Source organism: Carlito syrichta, unplaced genomic scaffold (genome assembly GCF_000164805.1).
Source record: "Carlito syrichta isolate Samal-C Ts95f unplaced genomic scaffold, Tarsius_syrichta-2.0.1 Scaffold78056, whole genome shotgun sequence".
Lineage (NCBI taxonomy): Eukaryota > Metazoa > Chordata > Mammalia > Primates > Tarsiidae > Carlito > Carlito syrichta.
Window position 1 is genome coordinate 4,210 of NW_007022152.1, and position 23,993 is coordinate 28,202.

The window sequence follows — 23,993 nt, forward strand, 5'->3', positions numbered from 1 at the left end:
ATTTGTTGCTGCCCTTTGGGATTTGAGGTCCGTCTCTGGAGAGTTGCAGTAATTCTCCCTGGCTGAGATTCTACGTCTGTTGAAATCATTTCTTGGGGAAATGGTTTTGGTACTCTGTTGAAATCATTTCTTGGGGAAATGGTTTTGGTTTCCAGTGCACCTCTTTCCTTGGCAGGGTCTGTCCTCCTCCTGTTCCTTCTGTATCCCAGCTCTAGCTGCCCAGAACTAATGGCAATCAAGGACATTACTATCCATTGTGCATTTATTGGGTGCCATGAACTGCACTAAGCCCTTAACCTTTATTGCTTCGTTTGTTCTCACAACAGAGAAGGCTGTTATCAGGCCACCATTCCCTGATGCCACACCTCCTGTCTCATCTCCAATCTCTCCACGATGATGTCTCCTTCCTGGCCCTTATAGACTTTGATTAATCTTTCCTTCCTCTGTGTTCCAGTCACATCCATACCTAGCCCTGACATAGCATATATCTTGCAACATTGTGATAATTGGCCTGTATGTTTACTCATCCATTCTTCCATTCAACTCATTTTATTTAGTACTTGTTCCATTCAACTCATTTTATTTATTTGTTGTGTGTTTGTTGCCCTCTTTGGACTTGGAATTCATTTAAAGCAAGAGACCACGCCTTGTTCTTGCTATATCCCCAGGACACAGCACTGCGCCTGGCTTATAGTAGATCGTCAGGAAATGTTTGCTGAGAGAAGGGCTCTCAATGATGTCTAGACCTAGGACAATCTTCTTTTGGTCCTTCCAACCCCAGACACTGGAGAATGGGAAACTTGTCCTTAGCTCTTAACTTGGTAAGGAAGCACAGCTGAGATTCTGGGTGCTTGATTCTCAGTGGTCCACTTTACTAGAGGTACCACGCTGCAGTTAATCCCAGAGAGCCAGTAATGCCAGCATCATTCTTCATGAGCATTATTTCCATGGATGTTGAGCACTCTGCAGATGTCAGCTGTGTGCTGGGAGCTAGACCCACAGAGATGCATAAGACACACATACACACAACCTACAACCTGAAGAGATCATCAGACTACATGGAGAAGTGGCGAATTAAACTCAGACTGGGTTAAGTACCATGGTTCACTGAGAGTATGTTTTAGAAGGAGGCAAGATTAGAGACAGTTATCTAGAAAAGATGTCATTTGCAAGATCAGAGAGTTATCTAGAAAAGATGTCATTTATCTGAACCCTGAAAAGGAATAGGATTTGGATTTGAGAAAGTAGGTGGAAAAAGTTTCCACATGAGCAAAGGCATAGAGGTGGGAAGTTGTGTTTTGGGGGAGCACAAACGTCATTCAGATAATTTATTTGTCAGTAATTGGCAGGGGTGAGATAAGGTTGACCATTGTTACCATAAGTGTGTCACTGTGGTGTTTTTTATTTCCTTCTCCCTACCATTGCTTCCTCAAAATAGCTCTGCTGGGTTATAACCTGAAATACTTTGTTCCTTAAAGGACAGAGGTAAGAGAATCTTCTGTGGAGTGAAGCCCTACCCAGGCAGTCACATGGGGTTCTTGGTCCAGATGCAAACTCAGTGACCCTTCATATACAAGCCCCTCTGCCTCTCAACCATGTGCTAAAAGGAGCCCACAGGGCCTCCCAGGCCACCCATGAGTTTCTAGAAAATGTAGGCACTACAGGCAGCTGCCTCGCGCCATCAGCAGGAGGAGGCCAGCAAGGCAGATTAGTCACTCCACATCATTTTATCTGTTGAGTCAACATCTATTTTTAGGTGTGGAACCCATAAAAGGACCTGGCATCTCTGTCATGGAAAGGAAGAGAATGCCATGGATAAGGGGTCCGCATATCCTTCATCTCCTTTGTTAGATCCAGTCTTTCCCCTGAAGGTTACAGGAGCAAGGTCCACTGTAGGTTTAGAGCTTAATGTCAAAGGCCCAGTTTAATGGGTGCAGTTCCTTTTGCACACATGCTTTTGTGCACATACACAAACGCACACATACATTCACCCCTATAGTCTTAACAGGTCTTGAGAATCGATTATATGGATTAAATAAAAGTTCCAACTGAAAAATGCTAAAATGTATAGGTCCCTTCCTATCCAACATTGTCAGATGTGCTCTGAAATGACTGTTTTCATCATCTATTCTGAGCCATAACCACCCCAGAAATAGCTTTAGCAGGAAAGTGCTTTTGTTAGACTAGCTGTAAATTATATTTCAAATGTCTGATGTTGTTTTCTTAAAAAATAAATAAATAAGTAAATGAAAGTCTAAAATTAATGACTGCTGGGGTTTGCTTTGCTTATGTGTACTGCTACAGATTTGGCTTCTTGCAGATGGAATTTCAGATCTGTTTACACTCTGTGTTAGCTTTTGGGGGAAAAAAAGCAGTTGAGAGATCTGGGAGGACAAATTTACAAAGTCGAACTTCTTATAACCATCGGTGAAGCTTTCTTCTCTCTCACACTGCCCTTCCCCTCCCTCCTTTCCACTGTGCTCCCATTTTGTTTGTTGTGGTTTTCTCTGCCCTGCCTCAAAGTTAGAGGCAACTGGTCCTTGCAGATGTGACGACAAGGTCACATATCCAGTTTGCAAGCAGATGTTCATTCAGCCCTATTTCACCAGCACTTTGTCATTCAGCAAGAGCAGACCTCAAGGGAACAGATTGGAGCAACATAAAGGATGGAACATAAAAAATCTTGCAGAGACCCTGATCGCTTTTATGTATTCAAAAAGAAGGGAATGGGGGTAGGGAGGTGGCAAGGAGAGAAGTGTGCAGAGCAGAATTTCATGGGCTTTTTTTTTTTTTTTTTGGTTTATTCAAAGATTATTATGTGTTGGATACAGTAAATCATCTATACACCCACACCCAGGAGGTAAATCTTCAGAACTCCATGCGTGGGTAGCTCTGCATTTAACAGCTGCCATACAGTAGCTATTTTGTTCTGCACTTAGAGACCCTTATCTGTGCATTTGTTTTAAGTTATCAACTCTCCTCGTGTTCCTCTACTGCTGTTCTCCTGATTCTCATTGCTATTACAAGAGTAGCTAAAAATCAGAACTACTGAATGATATAAGCTGAAACCATGAGTTATAACAGTAGATGAGGGGCTGTCATCTTGGTTGTTGACTCAGTCTCTACTCCAGGAGTGATTGCCTGTAATGGATTTAGCGCCTCTTGCCTTTTCATAGGTCTCATATGCCCGTCCGAGCTCTGCCTCAATCAGGGATGCTAACCTCTACGTTAGCGGCCTTCCCAAAACCATGACCCAGAAGGAGCTGGAGCAGCTTTTCTCGCAATATGGCCGTATCATCACCTCACGAATCCTGGTTGATCAAGTCACAGGTTAAGTGTTTCTTTGTAATTCCTTTCCTTGTATCTCAAAATCAACAACCGATGCCTTGCTACCCATAAGAACAAAAGGCTAATGGTTGCTTAAGGTAGAGGATGTGGGTATGAACAAATTATTGACTTGGGAGAAAGATTTCTTATCAGTCAACTGCCGAAATTTAAACTGAATCATCTTGGGAGGAAGGAATTCTCTGTCGTGGGACTTGTTTTAGCAGCAACTAAACTACTTGGTAGGATTGTAAAGAAGATTCAGGCATCAGACTAAGAGTGAGGCTGTGTGTGACTTTCAAAGTCTTTTTGAGCCCTCAGCCAAGTAGCATTTCTTTATATGTTAAAGAACCTGTATGTTTAGCTCTAAGCTCCAGTTCATAGCATTATAGAGCAAGAGGTACCTCAAACTGCCTCATTTCACACGTGAGGAGCCAGATCCAAAGTGGGGGATCTGACTTCCCATCAACTAGTTAGTAGCAGTACAGGAATATGAACCCAGTATCTGGTACTGAGGTTCTCTGTCCATAATAGAGAAAGGCAACCACCACCTCTTTGTAAGAAATGGAAGGTATTCTGGGTTTAATGACAGGTGTTTTTGCCTACCCCTAGTTTATTCCCGGTTTAGAACTCATCCCCTGAGAGTAGTTTAGCACATGTTGATCATTTGCTTCATGAGACAAACCTTCAGTGAAGTTAGTATTGCCACAGACACTGTGCAGAGGGACACTGGATGGAGTTCTACCCTTACAGGACTCCGGTGTGTTAAGGGACTCCAGTGTGACGAGTGACAAGTACCTGCTAGGGGCTGTCCATTGCCCCTTGAGAGCTCAGGAGAAGGTGTGCTATGCCTAGGGGGAATTGGTGGGAAGGCTCCATTGATGACGCAATGCTTGGATAGGGGTTTGGAGGGTATCTGGCAAAAAGGAGGGCTAGTGCATTGCAGGTGGAGAGGACAGCATATCTCAAGGCATGAAATCCAGGAGGAACACAACCTGTTCAAGGAGGGTCAGGCAGTTCAGGGTGGCTGGTGTAAGGCTCAATAGGGATATGGGGCCAGATTGCCAGGGGCATTGAATGCTGTGCCAAGAAATCTGGACTTTATCTGTATACAGCATGAAGCTATGGAAGGGTATTTTGTGGGTTTTGTTTTTTATTGTGTTTGGAATGGGAGTTTGTGAAGAAGAGGTACCATGTACAAGATACAAAATTCAAAGGTACAAAAGAGGGAAGATGCTTTTAAAGGGCATGATGTGGTCAGAGTTCTCTTCTCAAACAGATTACTTTCAAGGTGTAGAGGACACATGGGAGGACTAGAAACTAGACAGAAGGTGGTCAGCTATAGTAAGTTATGGGAGATGAAGAATGAGTGGGGTGAGGCAGTGGTGGAAAACTTGAGGGACAGGTGAAAGAGATCTCTATGTTCTGTGGGTGTGAGGCATCTGTCTAGAGTCATGATAACAGAAATGCAGATAGACATGTTTTGATAGGTGAAAGAGATCAGGAAGCTGAGCTCAGCCCTGGCCCCACAGGTGAGTTCACTGCCCATACACTGTCCATAGGGCCCACCTCTTCCCAGAGATGTCTACCAGTTTGGTTTGTTCACTCTTTACAAAGGCTCTTCCTCTTTCTCCAGGAGTGTCTAGAGGGGTAGGATTCATCCGCTTTGATAAGAGGATTGAGGCAGAAGAAGCCATCAAAGGGCTGAATGGCCAGAAGCCCAGCGGTGCTACGGAACCGATTACTGTGAAGTTTGCCAACAACCCCAGCCAGAAGTCCAGTCAGGCCCTGCTCTCCCAGCTCTACCAGTCCCCCAACCGGCGCTACCCTGGCCCACTTCACCACCAGGCTCAGAGATTCAGGTAGGCATGCCCACAGGGAAGGAGCCCTGCTACAGGGATTCAGAGCTGGGTGAGGGCCAGGGAAGCCCATGGTCCTGAAGGGTGGGGCAAGGGTAAGAACCTCCACCTTCAGGAATCACCATGCAGAACTCTCCCCGAGACTCAGTTTCCACTTCTGTAAAATGAGACCATTGGACCAGATGCTCTTCCAAGCCCCTTTCCAATTTACTGCTGTGACTATGTGGTTAAACTTCAGATGTTTTGGTAGAAACAAAATTTCTACATTTAACCAAATAAGAAGGTTCAGTTTCAACGAGAGTTAATCACAGATAAGTGACCGTATTCAGCAGATTAGGTTTACGGCTGGACAGTGGCTTTAAATAAAGTCAAAGAAAAGACCAGAAGGCAGATCCTTGCCACAGGGAGTGGTTTTTCCTGTCCTCTTTTCCTTTGGTAGGTGACTCTCTCGGGTTCAGGGGAGGAGGACTCTCTTGGTGTTAACTTTACTGTGTTAAGACAACAGACTCTGGGAAGACAAGGAGGAAGATTTTGTCCCAGCCTTACTACTGTTTCCTTTGGGTAACAAACCCCAGGAAACTCCTGGGACTTTTCTGAAAGACAGGTTTCTCTCCATGAAGGCAGTATGATCTTGACCAGCCTCTATTGTACAAGAGATAAGAATATTTTTGACCTACCCATAATGACTTCTAAGTAATTATTTTATCCCACCCATGTCTCAACTTCCCTTTAAAAAAAGGCTTCTTCTGCTTGTCAGACTTCACATGGGAAAATAGTAGCTATGTCTTTCTGTCTAGGACAGAGTGGTCCATCTGGCTGTAGTGAGAATATTCAGCCTTTTTAATGTCCTCCCATGCCCCGTGAATTTGAAATGGTTAATGATTTCATGAAGAGTCCAAGTCATCTAATTTTTATTTTGTGTGAGAGCACATGCAGTATTTATGTAAAAAGCCTTTCCAGCAGGCTTCTAATGGTGGAAACTATGGTTACGACTGCCTCATGGTGTGAATAGTTTGTCCCCAAGTAAGGTACTGAACGTGAGGAAGATTATAACATAATGGCAGTTTGCTAGGAGGTGGTATCAGGCAGTAAATAGTAAATTAATTTTTGAAAATCTTACCCGCAAACTCCACCTGCCTCCTAAAAATGCGTGTGGTAAGAAGATTTAGTTAATGTAGCTAGGCTAACAGAGAAGATCCGTTCTGATGTGTATTGTGTACATGTGCATTGTTAATCTGGAACAGAGACCTTTATTCACGAGTTTAATTATAGTAAAAGGTGAACAATTTAAGAAGCACCTCTCTCGAACAATTTCACACACAATATAAAACAAAATCCATACAAATGTTCTGAGAGGTGGGGGGAGTGGGAGTAATTCAGACCTTGAAAGAAAGGGAGATTCATTAGACACTTGCTTTAAACTCTAGCATTGACCTGAACATGAATTACTTGCAATTGGAGGAAGAAAGGGGGAAACTACCGGTGGATAGACTCCTAAGCAGTGGGGAAAGTTGTTGAGCTTTTTCTTCTTTGAAAATGGAGCATTCTTATTAATAGTTCCATTGAGCGATCTTGCCATCTGTGAGGCATTAACCCAGAGACCCTCCTTCTCTTTGCAGGCTGGACAATTTGCTTAATATGGCCTATGGCGTAAAGAGGTAATTAAAACTCCACAGATTGCCAGATGTCCGTGTTGGCACAGGCTGGGGCTAGAATTTTTTTTTTTTTTAATTCACTAACTTTACTTGTTTAAAAAAAAATTCTTCCTTTTTCTTCCACTAGCATGTCAAATTCTTAATTTTAATTTCAGACCTCTGTTGATTTTGTTTCTTTTAGGGCACACAAAATGAATTTGTGTGTTTCACTTTTTCTTTTATTTGCAGGTGGGCTTCTCCTATGGTTCAGGTGCCACAGCTACCAAGCCCTTGATAATCTGGTCCTTTGAATGGCTCCCCTAAGGGGGAAGGCTCCAACTCTCTGCTGGCTGGTTTTGCAAACTTGCAAAGCAAACTGTTTTGCATCAGCGATGCCAAGATTCAGTTGAGAGGGCAGAATCCAGCAAATCAGAATTAGAACATTTTGCTAATCATGACTGACAATCTGATGATTTTCAGTAGAAAAATTAGATTTTTGGACTACCAGCCCTGGCCAAAGCATAAATAAACACATGGATGACTTTCTAACTCCTGCCCCCACCACAGTGTGCATTTCAGAGCACATCCTGAAAACAAAGTGTATCTGTGTGCACCTCAACCAGGGATTTCTTTTGTTACAGGTTTTAACAGTTATTATAAATCTCCCTTGGTTATATATGTTACGTGTGTCTCTAAATTGCTGTTCCTTTCATTGAAAGCCTTTTTGTTGGGTTGGGGGCTCAAACAGAGTCAAGGTTTTAGGGATCTTTGAATGTAGTCACAAGGGTATTCCAGACCCAGTCTGAAATCTGAGTCTCAGAAAGTTGGGTGTGTTATGTCACTGTGTTCATGAGAGTCCCATATGTGCTTTTGATAAACTCCACTGCACTGCTAGGGATGTAGCATCTTCATTGTCTTGCTCAGTAGAGCTGCACACTTTAATTCCCCTTCCTACAGTCAAGGGAAAGAGATGTGGTCTTTAATAGTCCGTGTCATACTCCCTGTACTAGGCATTTCTTTCACCACTTGGCCATGCATGGTAAGTACCCTGACTCTGGGAACTGACACCCAGTAGAGGGAGTAACTTGTATACAGACTTCACTATCAGAGCACTAGCCTCTCAAATCTCAATCCCAGCCCCAGTGAAGATAACTGTGAACCATCTATACATGTCTAGCACAATGCTCACCTGTTCCAGGCATTTTATGAATTTAGATAATTCATCTTTCCTAGCTCTGTCTCATCCCTTTGCTCCTCTCTGACTTTAGTGAGGTAGCTCCAAATGTTATGAAAAGAGTAATGCTTGTAAGATAGTTGAGGCCAGGGAAGACAACTGTGGCATGCGTGCAGCCACCTCCTCCACTGTTCCTCCCAGAATAAACGTCACTAGTTGGTAACAACTTTCTTTTTCTATTAAACCCAGATTCAGATCTAGAATTCTCCCTACCTGAGTGCTCCAGGTAACCATCACCAACTAGAATAGAGGCTCTATTTGCAACCTCTTTGATGCCCCTGGCCTTGGCCTTATAATAAGTACTTACCTGTTCTCTGTGTATAAGCTGAAAGGGGTCAGTTCACCGGTTGGAGGAGAGAAGGTTGAAAGAAAAGACAGTCTTCAGAAATAATGCAAATTTCAAACAGATGCGGAATTGCCCTTCTAAGAGTCTGTACCATGATGTTTTTTGGCTTTGTCTTGTTATTTGTTTTTAAACAAGAAGGAAGATTGACTTAATGAATAATAGCAAAAAAAAAGTCTATTAAGTTGTTGTTATGTTTAGCATACCTTCAGCAGCCACGTGATTACCTAAATTCTAATTAGATACAGATCTAGTCTTTAATAGCACTTGCAAATCTATAAGAATATTTGCTTATTTTTAAAAACACCCCTACCTCACACTTTACCCCATGGTCTTTTCTAGTTTTTGCTTCCTCTCCTTCCCCCATTCTCAACTCCCTCCCCCGCCATAATGCCCCAACCACGTGAAAAGCAAGTGACTAGTCAGTGCATAGGGTCAAAAATCTCTATATAACTCGATATGAAACAAAATGCTACCAGTTCTGATGTAGGCAATGGTAGCCTGTTTCATCGGATGCATCCATCACAAATCACACGTGGATTTGTTTTATCAGACAGTGAATAGAATCTGAAGGGCCATTTTTTCTTTTCAGGATTACACAAAAACTGAGATTTCTAAGCCTAATACAAAAGCAGTTGTAATAGGGCAAATAACAGTTTTGTGCTTTTCTAATATATAGTGATTCAAGATACAGAAATGTACAAACCACTTGAAATCTTGCTCCAGTGACACTTAGAAATGAAATCTAGATAATACAGCATCAGAAGTGATAAATCTTTATTTTAATATTATTACTTAGGTTTTGGGGGAAACCTTTTTGAATAAATGCTAAACAAAACATGAGCCACCCATCTGCTTAATAACAAGACAAGCTTGTTCATTCTCACATATCTTCATCTCAGTAATACCAAGAGATCTTTGACAACCATAAGTCAAAGGACTGCAAAGATGGTAGACTTGAGCACTTCTAGGGCCCTCCATTAGTCTGCCTTAAAAACATAAAATAAAATTTCCCAAGCATTGACCAAAGTTACTCACTTATTCAATCAAGAATATGTATTGAGTATTTTCTATATGTCACCATGTTTGTGAGAGTCCCATATGTGCTCAGCTGAATAAATAAAGAGAGCCACAGAATGAATGAAACAGAGCCCCTTCTCCCAAGAGCTGTCTATTGTTGGAGGAAGGGGGTAGGGTCAAGGTAGAATACTTTAAGAGCATACACTGTGATGGATCTATGATAGAACCTTTCTCTGGAAGCCATGGGAGTCCCTTGCGGGGTTTTAGAAATTGACATAGGTCTTTCTCTAAGTATGTACGTGCCTTAGTCAGTATAGCCATTCCCATCAGTAGAAATGAGATAGACACTAGTTTTTACATTTGGTTTTTAAACACTGAAGACTCTCTTGCAAACACTCACTCAGCCCTTTGCCCCGTGTCTGTGTCTGTGCATCTGTGTGTTATCCATGGTCAGACTGATGTCTGGACCAGTCCCCCCTTCTGCTTGTCCCCCCAGGTTCTCCCCAATCACCATTGATGGAATGACAAGCCTTGTGGGAATGAACATCCCTGGTCACACAGGAACAGGGTGGTGCATCTTTGTCTACAACCTGTCCCCTGATTCCGACGAGAGTGTCCTCTGGCAGCTCTTTGGTCCCTTTGGAGCTGTGAACAACGTCAAGGTGATCCGTGACTTCAACACCAACAAGTGCAAGGGATTCGGCTTTGTCACCATGACCAACTACGACGAGGCAGCCATGGCCATCGCCAGCCTCAACGGGTACCGCCTGGGAGACAGAGTGTTGCAAGTCTCCTTTAAAACCAACAAAGCCCACAAGTCCTGAATTTCTCATTCTTACTTATTAAAATATATATATAAATATATACGAACAAAACACGCGCGCATACACACACACATACACAAAAGAGAGAGAAATAAACTTTTCAAGGCTTATATTCAACCATGGACTTTATAAGCCAGTGTTGCCTAAGTATTAAAACATTGGATTATCCTGAGGTATACCAGGAAAGGATTTTATAATGCTTAGAAAAAAAGAAAAAAAAAAAACAAAAAAATACCTTTGATGCATTGAATGTTCTTTCATAGCTGTCGTTGTTGAATATAATATACATAGATAGCGATGTGCAGGGATTTTTACCCAGCCAGCTAACTTTACTACCTTCCTTGAAGGTGGGTCTTTTTAAGATGACCATTCGCTCATTTGAAGAAGAAAAACAAAAAACAAAAAAAAATTAATAAAAATAAAACAATTTTTACAAAGTAATGGGATTCAAAGAAAGGAAAAAAAGATTTTTCTTTTTTGTCAAAATGTTGATCCAATCAGATTGGTAAAAAAAACCCACACAAATTAAAGAGGAATAATAAAAATTGCAAAAATAAAAATAACTTTTGCAAATTTTTTTATTTTTCCTTTTTTCTTTTATATCATGTGAACTAAAACAGTCTTCTGTTAGGGGATGGGGGCAAGGGGGATACCTGATGACATTAAAAATTTAATAACATTAACATTGTTGCCAAAGAGGTGGTCTCTTTGCTGAAAATGGGTTTCAAGAAAAATCTATTTTTATAAAATATAAAGAATTTTTACAAGAGAATCTGGATTTGAGAAAAAAATATTTTGACTGGCTAATTTAGGGGAAATTGACAACTTTGTCGCGTTCATACTGCACTGGTAACTTTTTAGAGATCAAGATGTGTGTTTTAAACTGGATTCGTAGACTGTTTTTTGAAAGATGGGCTATAAACAGATGATCTTCATATCTTTTCATAGCATGTAATAATAATTAAAAACCAATTATTGATTACTAGGGGAAAGGAGTGTTCGTTCTACCCAGGGTACCACAGTTCCCCACAGTCAAAACCCAAAAGCAAGGAGATGAGTTGAAAGACAGTTTTTCTTTAAGTCATCAGTATGGGATGTCAGCAGAACAAAAATTAAAAAGATTAATTTTCCTTTTGATCTAAAACTTCCTTAGTTTGAGCAGTAGGTGCTACGAAATTATTTACATATCTTAGTATCATAGTTAAATGTAATGTGTTTAGGAGAGGAAAACAAAAGATACATTTGCTTTAAATTCATTAAAGAATTTTCAGATTCACTTTGTAGCCCATGCTGATAGAATTGGGCTGTGTTGGTACATTTGAAACACTGTTTATGTTGCTTGAAACACTTATTTATTTAATCGCCGATGTGATGATGCCTATGGCCGAGATCAAATATAGCTAGATTGGCTAGACTACTTATTTGTTTACTTAAACTATGGGAAGAAGCATATTATTGTGTCATTCTGTTGTGTGTGTATGTGTATATACAATATAAATATATATATATAAAGTTATTTTTTCTTTGGGTTAATTTATTATAAGTTGTAACACTTGGCTAGTTTTGTTTGTATATGTCTTAAAATGTTTTCTTATGATATTTAAGTGACAGTTAAAGAGGTATCAAGGTAACTTGTGTAGAACTATTGTTTGATATATTGTCATGTTTGTTGTGAATATTTTTTCTTACTGCACAGTAGAAAAATAAAAACAACTGGGTCTTTATTTTAATGTAATTCAGATTGGGGAAAACAAAACAGAGCTAAGGGAACAAAATGACTGAGGGAGCACTCTCCCACGTCCAGTGCACTGATCATTTTAGTATGTTTGTGCTTTGTACGGTTATATATTTAAAACAAAAACAAAACAAAAAAATACAAGGGTTCATGCTCTTCCCTGGGTAATAGAAACAGTTACTCGCTATGCATAATCTAGTTGATAGTTAAATTTGCTATTGCTTTTCTTGTCTTGTTATATAAAATCTTTTCAATACAAGTTTAGTCTTAATGGTAATAAAACGTTATGGTTATTTATAACTTGTGCTTATTTTGTGCATTTTTTCTCATGCTGAGCCCACTAAGTGCATGTAGACAGGACTGTTGTTTTCACACTGAAGAGACAAACTTTGTAGTAGTCGTCGTAGTGGTAGACAGATAACGAATACCAAGGCTGCATCATAGACTCCTCCTTTAAATTTTTTTTCTGTTTTTTTTTTCCTCTTTTCGGTTTTGGAAATAACACCAGATTTCAGTTCAGAGAACACTCGTTCAATGTTCAGGGAAACCTTTTTATGTCACCTGCTATGAATGAACGCAGTTTGCTGGCAAAGGTTTGATGCTTTGCCAAGCATTAGTGGGAAAGGCATGCCAAAATCACTTCTCTATAATGTGTTCAATCTTGGGGGAAAAAAAAAGGAAAAAAAATCTTAGGACCAGGCAGTTGTATACTTTAGTTATAATGAATGACTTCATGTTAATCTTGCTAGTTTAGATGATTTCCGAGGGAAAGTATTGTAAATGTTTTTTTTTTATAATCTTGTTGTGTTTGAATTATTTGTACTTTATCTGTCCAGACAATAAATGAAAGTGTGTAGAATGGATTTGAGCTTCCCAAATTTTTAAATGTGTTCATTCAAACTTTTTTTTCTGTAGCACCTTCATATTTACCCAATATTTTTATCATTAAACCAGAAAAAAAAAAAATTAGAGTAAAATTCTGTTTTGCAACATAGTCCAGTCTCCCAGAATCAATTTAGTATTCAGAAGTTCATTGTTCTGGCTCCATGCTACTAAAAGTGTGGTCCCCAAATGGCAGGATCAGCATCGTCTGGGAGGTTGTCAGAAATGCACTCTCAGGATGAATGCTAATCTGTATTTAACCAGATCCCTGGGTGAATCACCAGTGCTTTGAAGTTTGAGGAGCACTGCCCTGGTTGATAAGTCAGAACACTTGGTGTTACATGTGGTATTATTATACTCTAGTATCTGTTATTCATTTATAAAAATTCTTGTGTCTTGTTCAGATGACAGGGAGTCCCCATTTGCAGAACATCTTATAATGTATCAGGCAGGCTATATGATATCCTCTCCGTTCTTTCACTTTATCCTCTCAGCAATCTGAGAGTAGATAGCATTATCCTCATTTCACAGATGACAAGACTGAGGATCAATGAGATTAGAAATTTGACATAGCCAGCAAGTTTCCATTTGAGATCTGAATCTGAGTCTGAGTCTACTGTACCTCGCCTTAGCAATGAGATTGCAAAACTTGAGCAATATTAAGAAAGCAGAGCATTTGTACTGAAAATGACAAACAAAAAAAGGTCAGTTTTTTATTTTAGCACTCATTTTTGTTTAAAAGTAGCAAATATTTGACTATCTTACCTTTGCATAGGAACTCTAAACAAGGATTTATTCATAGGTCTAAAGAACAAGGTTTGAGTTAAAATTAGGGAGGAAAGAAACACCTATACTATCATAAAGTCTCATTAAAACATGCCCTGAACTTTACAGATTAGCTTTTTGGTGATTTTCTGAACGATCACTCATTGATGATCTACTGTCTATGTTTCATTTTCATTTTCTCACTAATTGAAAATTCATACATACTCGATAAGACCACCATCCGTAAACTGACACTGCAAGAAATACCCCCACTGAGCCAGATGAACAAAGAGTCAGATTCTCTTCCATTTCTCATTAACCCCTTTTTTATTATTATATTAAGTTACCACATTGGTTGAGATAATTAAATTCAGGGCAAAGAATGGGATTTAATTAACTGAACTAAATATTAAAACTCTAAGTCAGCCTGAATCTCACACAGTTGAACTGAAAGGTTCTTATTTTCATTTTATCTTAAAGACAAGTCCCTGTGTTTCTTTTCTGGAGAAGAATGGATATTCAGATGAACTGTTTACAACAGGGATTACACAGCTTCACAAACATGTTTGTAGGGTCTAAAAATGTTGCTGCCAAAGCTATGATAGTTACCAGTCATCACCACCCCGGCTCCTAAAAGGTGTCATTTTGGTGTACTTTATCTAAATGGATAGCTACACTATTTTGGAATATTGGAAATTGGTGGAATCTTACCAGTTCACATAGTTTATTCTCTGGCTACCAACAGATCTATCTTGAAAATTTCACAAATAGATGTAGATCTTTAAATAGGTCTTGAAAGCATCCATAGAAGATATTCTACATATAATGTCTTAGAAACACTTCCCATCATCAGCACAACGGGTCTGCCTAACATCTAATAAAAAATTGATCTTATCGCGAGTGTAAACCTGTTACCTTAAATCTCCAGGCAAACGTATACAGTTTATGTAGGTGTTTGTAGGAAAGAGCTAGCAAATCACAAGAATACAGAGATTATTACATTTCTTTGAGGTCCTAGGTATATTATATTTTGCTTCAATGAAAAATTGCATGTTATAGAAAGCTGATGGTATTTACTCAGTGTTATTTCTGTCAAAGTAATAGAAAGGGAAGAATACCAAAAAAAATGTGCTTGTGTCTATAACCATCACCATCAGCATCAAAATTTTACTTACTTCTCTATTACTGAAGATCAAACTGAGCACCTGGTAGTTACTGCCAGAAATTTTTACCAGTTGGGTTCTGTTTAAATGTCTTTCACCAAGAACAATCATTTGTAAATAAAACATTAACCCACAAAGAATAACACTTAAAAGTATGTTTGAAATTCACAATCTTGTGGGGCCTATACTCAGTCAGTATTTGCATGTTGGGTGCCTTAACCTCATCAAAATGCAGCACGCAATTGTCCCTTGCCATAGATAACTTAGGAAACTCGCAGTCCTTGAAGTTGTTTTGCCTTTACTTCCTATAGGCACTATACATTTGTTTCTTAATGGACATACACATGTAAACACACAGAGAGGCAAGTATTTGTACAATTGAATAAGAAATGAGTTTTTTTACTTCCACCTGTGAATTCAAAAATCACACCTGACAAGAGAGCAAGTGTGTTTTTTAAACGGAAGAGTCATTAAAATCTTAATTTGGGGCCATCCTGCCTGGATCCCTTACATAGCCCTTCATGAGAGCTCACAGAACACAGCTGTCTGGTATCCTTACACCCTTCACTGCCTTTGTTCTACCTGAAGAAGAGACTAATAAAAGGAAATTACATTTTATTTCCATGAGCTAAAATCAAGTTTTAATATTGTCCAAAAATGACTCGTACTGTTCCTTTATCTTATTAGCTTCTTGGCATATTAGGTAATAAGATAATTTCTCATGGTACAGTATTTATGTAAGAATCATATTTCTCTCTGTGCAGATCACTTACAGAAGTGTCTGTTAACAGGAGAGAATGATGCATAATCGGCACTTAAGATTAAAATAGACCTGAGAACATAAAAGTGTTCCTTCAATTAAAGGAATAGCATTTCTCCTGTCTCATCTTTTTTGTTTCTGCAGCAGAATGAAAACTGGCTTAAAATCACCCAACCCCAGGTTAATTACCAGAAGGCTTTTCTATGCAAGTTCAACTTAATCTACTAGTGGCTCAGATGGAAAGTGGACTCACGTGACGCTCCAGTATGCCATGTGATTATTTCAAACAATTGCCAGCAAAGTCCTTGAGGTTTAAGAAATTGTTTTTAGAAGGAGCACTAGCATTTAGTAAATCTTTCTTATGTCAGGCACTAAACATGCATATAGTCCTAGTGAGGGATATCATCCCCTTTTACATTGAGCAAAAAGAGACTCAGAGAGATTAGGTATTTTGTGCAAATGAGTAGGGGGCAAAGCCAGAATTCAAACCTCAGTCTATCTGACCCTCAAAACCCCCAGTTATACACCCTGGCTCCAAGCCAATTCTGTTGTAATTAGAGCCAAAACAATTGCCAAGTGGTCCACACTTCAACTAACAGTGGTGATAAGTCCAGTTATGTAAGGAATAAGGGAAATTACGTTAATACACTGAGCCTGGGGCTAACCCCCTCCCTCAAATCTTTAATGGAAAAACAATCACATTGTTTTGAAGCATATTGATAAAAACTAAAACTGATGGTTTTTAAATGCTATTGCTCAGCAGTATTTTAAAATAAGGTTAGTTTGTTGATAGGTCTATTTTAACCATCAAAAGTCATTGAGGTAGAAAGGAGTTGAGGAAAGATAGCACAGGCAAGTAAGAATGGTGACAAGCCAACATAGTTGTTCTCAGAGCTGGTCCCATGGGCCTCTTTAAAAGATGAAGGCATTGGGTGAACTAAGAGCACCTTGGTGATCACTTCTTTCACTATTGGTATTGGCCCTAAATCCTAAGAATAATCCTGGGAGACACATAACGTAATCCTCATTTTATATCTGACAAAAACAGACTCAGAGATGTTAAATACCTTGCCTAAGTTTGACAGCATGGTGTAGAATTGGAATTTACATCGATGTCATCTAGTTCCAATCCAATGTGTTTCCACCAAACCACATTGGCTTCCAGGGTGACCTCATCTGTTGAATACCCACCTAGGTGTGAGCTACGGCAGGGTGGAGGTTGAGGGAACCACCTAAGCCTTACCTATACTAGAATCCTTACTCTGAACACCCATCATATGACAGGTACTGAGCTAGGGGCATAACAATAAACATGTCCAGATTTGTTTTGTTTTGTTTTTACTTGTACCTATCTTTTGCATGACACCGTACAGTGGGTTATGACAGAAAACAAAACAAAAAAATGAAAATTTAGAGTTTTGTTACATTGACAGACATACAGAACAATGATCTAGTCATGTAGTACAGGTATTTTCAGTGTGGAATTTCAGGAAATTTTGAAAATCTGTGGGGAATGCAAAGCATATTCTAGGACCCAGGAAGGAAGGAAAAATGTGCCTGGTGGAAAGAGACAAGCTCTAGTGAAAGAAAGCTCTGGTTTGGATCCCTGGGCAAATCATGCATTGAATGTCTATGAGGTTCCTTATCAGAAAAGATAGGATTAGAGATAAAATATGTAGAGTTCCTGGCACTCAAGAGTAGTAGGAATTAAACAGTAGCCAAAAAGAGTTCCCAGAAGAAGATAGCTTGGGCCAGGTCCTTCGGTGAAAAGAAGTGTGTTTGGTGGATGCACCTGGATGTAAAGAACCAAGAAGCCTTCGTGGGGTTGGTCGGGGCGGGGGAATAGTAGGAACACATGTGGGAATAGGGAATAAACTGTTGGGAATCTCACTTGACTTTACGGAACTTGAGCTGTTTCTGAAATACAATAACTTCAGCCACTTACTGGCAGAGGATCTGATTGTCCTCTCAGCCACTAGAGACCCCATCAGTCCCTCCTCTGGGGCCCAGCCATTACAATGACTTGACCATTCCATCTCACTATTCCCTGAGAAATAGACAGCTAGGAGCACCATGAAAGAGTCACAGGGACCTCATCTCAGGGTAAAGGGGATAGAGGTCAGTGCTGAGGAACTTAGGTAGGCAGCAGAGGGAAAGGAGAGTTTAAGAGGTTGATCATACAGGCAGAGGCAGGGACATCTTCAGGGAAGCAGGGCACTAAAAGACTTTTGAGGGGGAAGTCAGGACCCTGCATTCATAAGCAAATACCTGTTAAAGGGCTGATACTCCTAAGTCCTACTTCTATTGGCTGTAGCAACAAGAGTCACAAGTTTTTGTCTCACCCAAGACAAAAAATGACTCCAATTAGACCATTTGTAAAAGGCAGTCCTCTCCTGCTTGGCACACAATCAGCCTGCTTAGTTTGCTATGGAAAGCCCTTGAAGTCAGTTCAACCTCCTCACTTGAATCCTTGGGAGAAAAGGGACTTTGAGTTTTCCAACCTCCACCCCATTCATGTGACTAGTCATCTTATTCCACAAACATTAGGGGTTCTCTCCTTAAAATATCCTTTCCTCCACCCAACCCTCATTTTTCTCAAAACACACACACACACACACACAGATACACACACACACACACACATGCACACACACACGCACCTTCTACCTGGCTGATCTCACTTTTCCAGCTCAGGATTCACTGCCTCCTGGGTACCTTCCCTGGGTTAGGTATTCCCTGGCAATCCTACATCCCTCTGCTTTCCTGTATCACAGCAAACCTCACACTCTGTATTTGTACTGCTGAGTGTGTGCCTCCCTGGGGACAGAAGAATCAGTCGCAGTGCCTGCCTTGGAAGAGATCAAGTGTAAGCTGAGCATAGAAGGGTAAGAGCAGAGCTGCAGTGTGTTTGGGGAGCACAGAGAAAAGAGTAGTTAATTCTGATTCTGTGGTGTGGGGTGAGGTTGAAGTGTAATAAGAAAGTCATCAAAGAGATCTCTGGGAATCAGCTGTCCCTTGAAGGGTGAATCAGACTTGGCAAGGCATGCACTGGGGTGAGGTGAGGAGCATCACACTGGGAATGATGGATGGGACCCAGGACCAGGACTCAGAAACTTCAGCTCTTCCTCTGACTTGCTGTGTAACACTAGGCAAGTCACTGCCCCTCATTGGGTTTCGATTTCCCAGAAGTTAAAGGAAGGCATTGGACTAGATGGTCCTGTTTACTTGTAGATGCTCAACTGTCCTTACATTTTTCATGGGGTCAGCAAATAGTTATTGACCACTTACTATGAGGCACTGAGGACACAAAGAGGGGACACAATCTAACTGTGTGTAACTGAGGTGAGTTCTGTCAAGGTCAAGTGAGCCTGCTCTGTCAGTGATAACAAGGAGACCGATCTGACTGAGGAGGAGGAATGTCCTTTCTCAGACTGTGGCATTTGAGCTGAGATCTGAAGGATGAGGAGATTGTGCTTCATCCAGGGCAGAGGGGAACAGCATGTGCAAAGGGTCAGAGTGGAGGGGATTGAGGCTCAGCCAAGGGGCAAAAGAACCCAGTGACTCAGCAGTGGAGGGTAGATGGGGCTCAGGTGGGAGTGGGAGCTGGGACCAGCCTATCAAAGGTCTTTTAAACCACAGAAAAGACTTTGATCTTTAAGAATAATAAGAAGGGCCAGGTTCAGTGGCTCAACCTGTAATTCCAGCACTTTGGGAAGCCGAGGCAAGTGGATTGCCTGAACCCGCAGGTTCAAGACTAGCCCTGGCAACTTGTTGAGACCTCGTCTCTACAATAAATAAAAAATTAGCCAAGTGTGGTAGCACTTGCCTGTAGTTCTGGCTACTTGGAAGGCTGAGGCAGAAGGATTGCTGGAACCCAGCAGGTTGATGCTGCAGTGGCCGTGAGCATGCCACTGCCCTCCAACCTGGACGATGGAGTGAGACTCCAACTCAAAAAAAAAGAAGAAGAAGAAGAAGAATGAGAAGGACCTACGTTTCAGTAAATGGATTATTTTCTCTTAGCCTTAGTTTGCTCATCATGATGGTTAATTTTAGGTGTCAACTTGACTAAGGAATGTCTAGGTAGCTGGTAAAGCATTATTTGTGGGTATATCTATGAAGGTGTTTCTGGAATAGATTGGCGTTTGAATCATAACTTGAGTAAGGAAGATTCACTCTTTCCCAATGTGGGAGAGCACTGTTCAATTAGTTGAAGGCCCAGATAGAACAACAATGCAAAGGAAAGGTGAATTTGCTCACCTTCTCTCTTCTGGAGGTGAGACACTCATCTCCTGCCCTTGAATATCAGAACTCCAGGTTCTCCGACCTTCAGGCTCTGGGACTTGCACCAGCAGGCCCTCAGGTTCTCAGGCCTTCAGTTTCACACTGAAAGTTACACCATCCACTCCCCTGGTTCTCAGGTCTTAGACTCTGAATGAGCTACACTGCAGGCTTCCCTGGTTCTCCAGCTCGCAGACAGCATGTCATAGGATTTCTCAGCCTTCATAATTGTATGAGCCGATTCTCATAATGAATTCCCTTTCAAATATCCATGTCCACATCTAATCTATTTCTATATTTATATCTACCTATTTATCTATTTTTCTACTGGTTCTGTTTCTCTGGAGAACCTTGACTAGGACACACATCTGTAGAATAGTGATGATCAATAATAGTACTCACCTTATTCAATACTGAGAGGGTCAAGTGCACTAATGTGTGTTAAGTGCTTAAAATACTACCTGGCAGATTGAGCTAGTAATAACTATATAAATGTTTGCTATTGTTATTGTTATCATTATCATTATTTATCTGGCTAATTCTTATACATACTTTAAAATTCAACATGGATATCTTCCCTCTGCAGCTCCTTCCTTAACCTCTCAGACCAAGTTCTGTACCCTTCCTGTGGGTTCCTAAAGTCCTCACTCACCCTGTAGAATAATTTGCTGTTTACCTGTGTGTCTTCTCCCCAAATTGTAAGCTCATCAAGGGCAAGGACTGAGATTCATCAACACAAGGCCATCCATGAAAAGAATGCCAGTGAAAGTGTTCAGCTGTGGGAGGCTAAATAATGGCCCCCCAAAGATGTCCACATTCTAACCCCTGGATATGTGAATCTGTTACCTGTCTTAGTCTGTTTGGGCTGCTATAACAAAATATTTTAGATTGGGTAATTCACTATAAAACAGAAATTTATTCAGTGGGCTACCCATCCAGTGGGACTGACCTATCTTTGATCCCCAGCACTCCTTGGTGCCTCAATTTCTGCCATCTCACTGACTGGAGTATCTAAATATCTTTGCTCACCTCTTCATCTCCAGAAGATTCTCTCTCCCTCCCCCACAAACACACACACATACACACACACACACACACACACACACACACACACACACACACACATCATTATAGATGCACTCTCCTTTTTTTTACTCCACTTTGATGGGAAGGACCAGTCCTATCACAGTTACTAGCATTCCCAATGGCTTAGTGAAATATGTTTTTAGATTTACCAGGAGGGCCAGGTCAGAGTAGGCTAAGAAGAACTTTACACTGTGCGTAAAATTAAGGTGCTTTAACTTGGAGCCTGTGTGCTACTCTGGCCCTCTGTGCTAGACTCCCTCCTCATTTACAGTGACTTTTCCTCTGAGAAGCACCATTATCCTTATTGTAATCTGGCTTGCAATGTCCCCTTATTCCCATTACCTCAATGTCTATCAAATATGCTTCTGTGTGAATCTCCAATATGAGAAATCCAAGTTCTTACTCATGGGGTCCATGCCAACCCAGGGATGTAGCTAGACACCAGAGAGCATGGAATGTATGTAGAGCCTTGATCTTCCTGCTAAAGAATGAACGATTAAAATTTCTAGGCCTAAGTTTCTCCATCTGTAAATGCAAGAGCAGGACTCCCTGGGCTCAGTTTCATCAGTCTGACACCAGGAGGAACCCCAGGGACAGTCTTGAGGCCCAGAGTACATTAGAACCAATGTAAGAGCCAGGAGAGAAAGAGAATGAGGGGGAGAGGAAGTTTTCCATCAGGTGCTGAGCTTTCACTGCCAAAAAATTTCCCACAAACAAACCCACCCCAGCAAAGGAAGCTACTGTCGGCTGGCATGCTGCAGAAAAGAAGGCGGGCATGAGGCCTCATTAATCTGGCTGTTGTGGGATCAGTTGCTGATACCCCCAGCCCACCCACTTTTTGCCATCTGCTGCTACTGCCATCAAGCCAGAGACGTGCGCCTCTGGTGGAAGCCCAGCTGGAAGCCAGAAGAAGGACCTGGACCCTAGACTATGGGGCAGCTGCAGCAGCAGGGACCACATATTTCCTTAAGGCCAGGCTCATACCCCAGTTGTGTCTCCCAGTCCCAACCCCTCAATGCAATGCACGCCATACCACAAAGCTCTGCTTTGGAAGCAACTGAGGTAAAAGCCCCAGAGCTCTGAACAAATATTAGACGAATAACTGACTAAACTGCATTGATTGAGAGTCTACTGTGTGCCAGGCACATACCTAATGTCCCATAAATACTCCCCCAAACCACACTAAGATTGTAAAACTGCACCTGTCATAATTCATGATGATTTCAATATGCACACGGACGATCCTCCTAACATCCCAGCTCCTCAACCTCCATTCTTCTTTCTACCTCACTTCCTCCCTGCTCATCTTTTAGACCTTAAAACCTTAATTTCAATGGCAAGCATCCCCTTATCAATGCCTACTTCCTAGCTCACTGACTTTAATACCATGACTCAAAATAACCCTTCAACTCCCCTTAGACCTTCAATTCACATTTACTGTCCCTCCCCGCCAGTATGTCCTCACTTCCCTTCCTACTCAGTTTAAATTCCATATAAAATATATAACCTTCCCTTGCATGCACTCTCATTTTCCTCACCCTTCCCACACTTCGTTGTACTCTTTTGTTTCAACCAAAGCTCTTGTCTACTCTCCACCTGCACCATCATAGCTGAACGTGAATTGCAAGAGAAAAACCTGTATTCATTCATGCTGACCAGGCTCCCTTTAAATTAGTGACCATCAGCCTCATGTGGGCCCTAAAACTCCCTGAAGCTCACACTGTATTTCTCTAGTGCATTCACACCCCCTCCCTCCCAGATATGTTCCTACTTTCTCCAAACCTCTAACACCTCCTCCCTCATCTTCATTCTCAACAGAAAACCCTGCATCTTATTTCACTGAGAAAACTGAAGCAATCGGAAGAGAACTGTCACTAGCCCCCACCTCCACCAGCTCTCCTATTACCATGGATAAGCTGTCCATTACTAACTCTTCAACTCCCCTCACCTACTCAAGAACATCAGTTCAGCACTTTGCCTTTCTTGTCAGCATCACAGGATTTTCCCTCTCTACTGGGTCATTCCTGTAAGTATATAAACATGCAGCTACTTCTCCTACCTTAAAAAAAATCCCTCTTTACACTAGTTCCTATTAGTACCCCATTTCTAAGCTTCCCTCAACAAGAAACTAGTGATATTCACTGCCTGATTTCTCTTTTCCCATTCTCCCTTGAACTCACTCTAGTGAAATCTGCTCCCCCAGTTACACTTCCCAAACTGCTCTTATCAAAGTCGCCAGTGACTTAAATCTCTCCAAAGGGCCAGTCTCAGTCCTTAATCTTGCAGCAGCATTTGGCTCGGCCAATCACCACCTCATCTTTGAAATGCCTCCTTTACTCACCTTCCAGGACTCCTCACTTAATGTATTTTCTTCCTATCAGGCAATCCCACAGTTACCTCTTCTCTTTGACCTCTAAATGTTGCAGGCTGAGTTCTTAGACCTCTTCTCTAACTACATTCACTGCCAGGGTCACTCATCCAATGTCGTGACTTTTCATATAATTAATGCTGAAATGACTCCCAAATATGTTTTCAGTTCAGACCTGTCTCCTGAACTCTGGAGACATTTATTCTGTTGCCTAGTAGACGTTTCCACCTGACCATCTAAAGGACATCACAAACTTAACATGCAAACAACAAGAACAAAACCCAGTTCCCTTGTGCCTTCTCATCCACTCACCCTGCTCTTTTCCTTATCTAAGCAAATGACAGCACTATCCTCCCAGTCGCTCAAGCCAAAGCCCTTAGAGTTACGCTTACTTCCATCTTTTTCCTTCAATTTCCTGAAAAGTCTTCCCTTGTGCAAAGATTTGTAACTGTTTTGTTCACTACTGTAACCTCAGCTCCTAAGAGAGTGCCTGGCCCTTAGTAGGTGCCCAGTAAATATTTGCTAAATAAAGGAATAAATAAATTAATATAATTCCATGACTTGAGTACCAAGTCAACCATTGTCTGCTCATTCAATAAGTAAAATAATTATTACAGATTGTGAAAAGAGCTAGGGAGCCGGGCTCAGTGGCTCAGCCTGTAATCCCATGCCTTTGGGAGGCTGAGGTGAGTGGATTACCTGAGCCTGCGGGTTCGAG

At 41.1% G+C, this 23,993-nt stretch overlaps 1 protein-coding gene across 3 annotated transcripts; it reads left to right on the top strand.

Moving 5' to 3' along the window:
* Positions 1-3,141: 3,141 nt before the first annotated feature.
* On the top strand, positions 3,142-12,851 carry LOC103256287 (ELAV-like protein 4). 3 transcript variants are annotated; one of them, XM_008054187.2, is made up of 4 exons: positions 3,142-3,330; positions 4,961-5,186; positions 6,803-6,841; positions 9,869-12,836. In XM_008054187.2, exons 1-4 carry the CDS (start codon positions 3,249-3,251, stop codon positions 10,236-10,238), a joined length of 717 nt encoding a protein of 238 aa, XP_008052378.1. In that variant the 5' UTR covers positions 3,142-3,248; the 3' UTR covers positions 10,239-12,836. The 3 variants fall into 3 exon arrangements, with proteins under 3 accessions (XP_008052378.1, XP_021566092.1, XP_008052385.1); XM_008054194.2 differs by having other exon boundaries at positions 3,144-3,330; positions 9,911-12,851; XM_021710417.1 differs by lacking the exon at positions 6,803-6,841 and having other exon boundaries at positions 9,911-12,836.
* Positions 12,852-23,993: the final 11,142 nt, after the last annotated feature.

Excerpts from the sequence above, each read along its gene's own strand:
- LOC103256287 (XM_008054187.2), top strand. The coding sequence starts at position 3,249 with ATGACCCAGAAGGAGCTGGAGCAGCTTTTCTCGCAATATGGCCGTATC. Across the intron at positions 3,331-4,960 it reads CCTGGTTGATCAAGTCACAG|GAGTGTCTAGAGGGGTAGGA; the intron begins GTTAAGTGTTTC and ends CTCTTTCTCCAG. Across the intron at positions 5,187-6,802 it reads CACCAGGCTCAGAGATTCAG|GCTGGACAATTTGCTTAATA; the intron begins GTAGGCATGCCC and ends TTCTCTTTGCAG.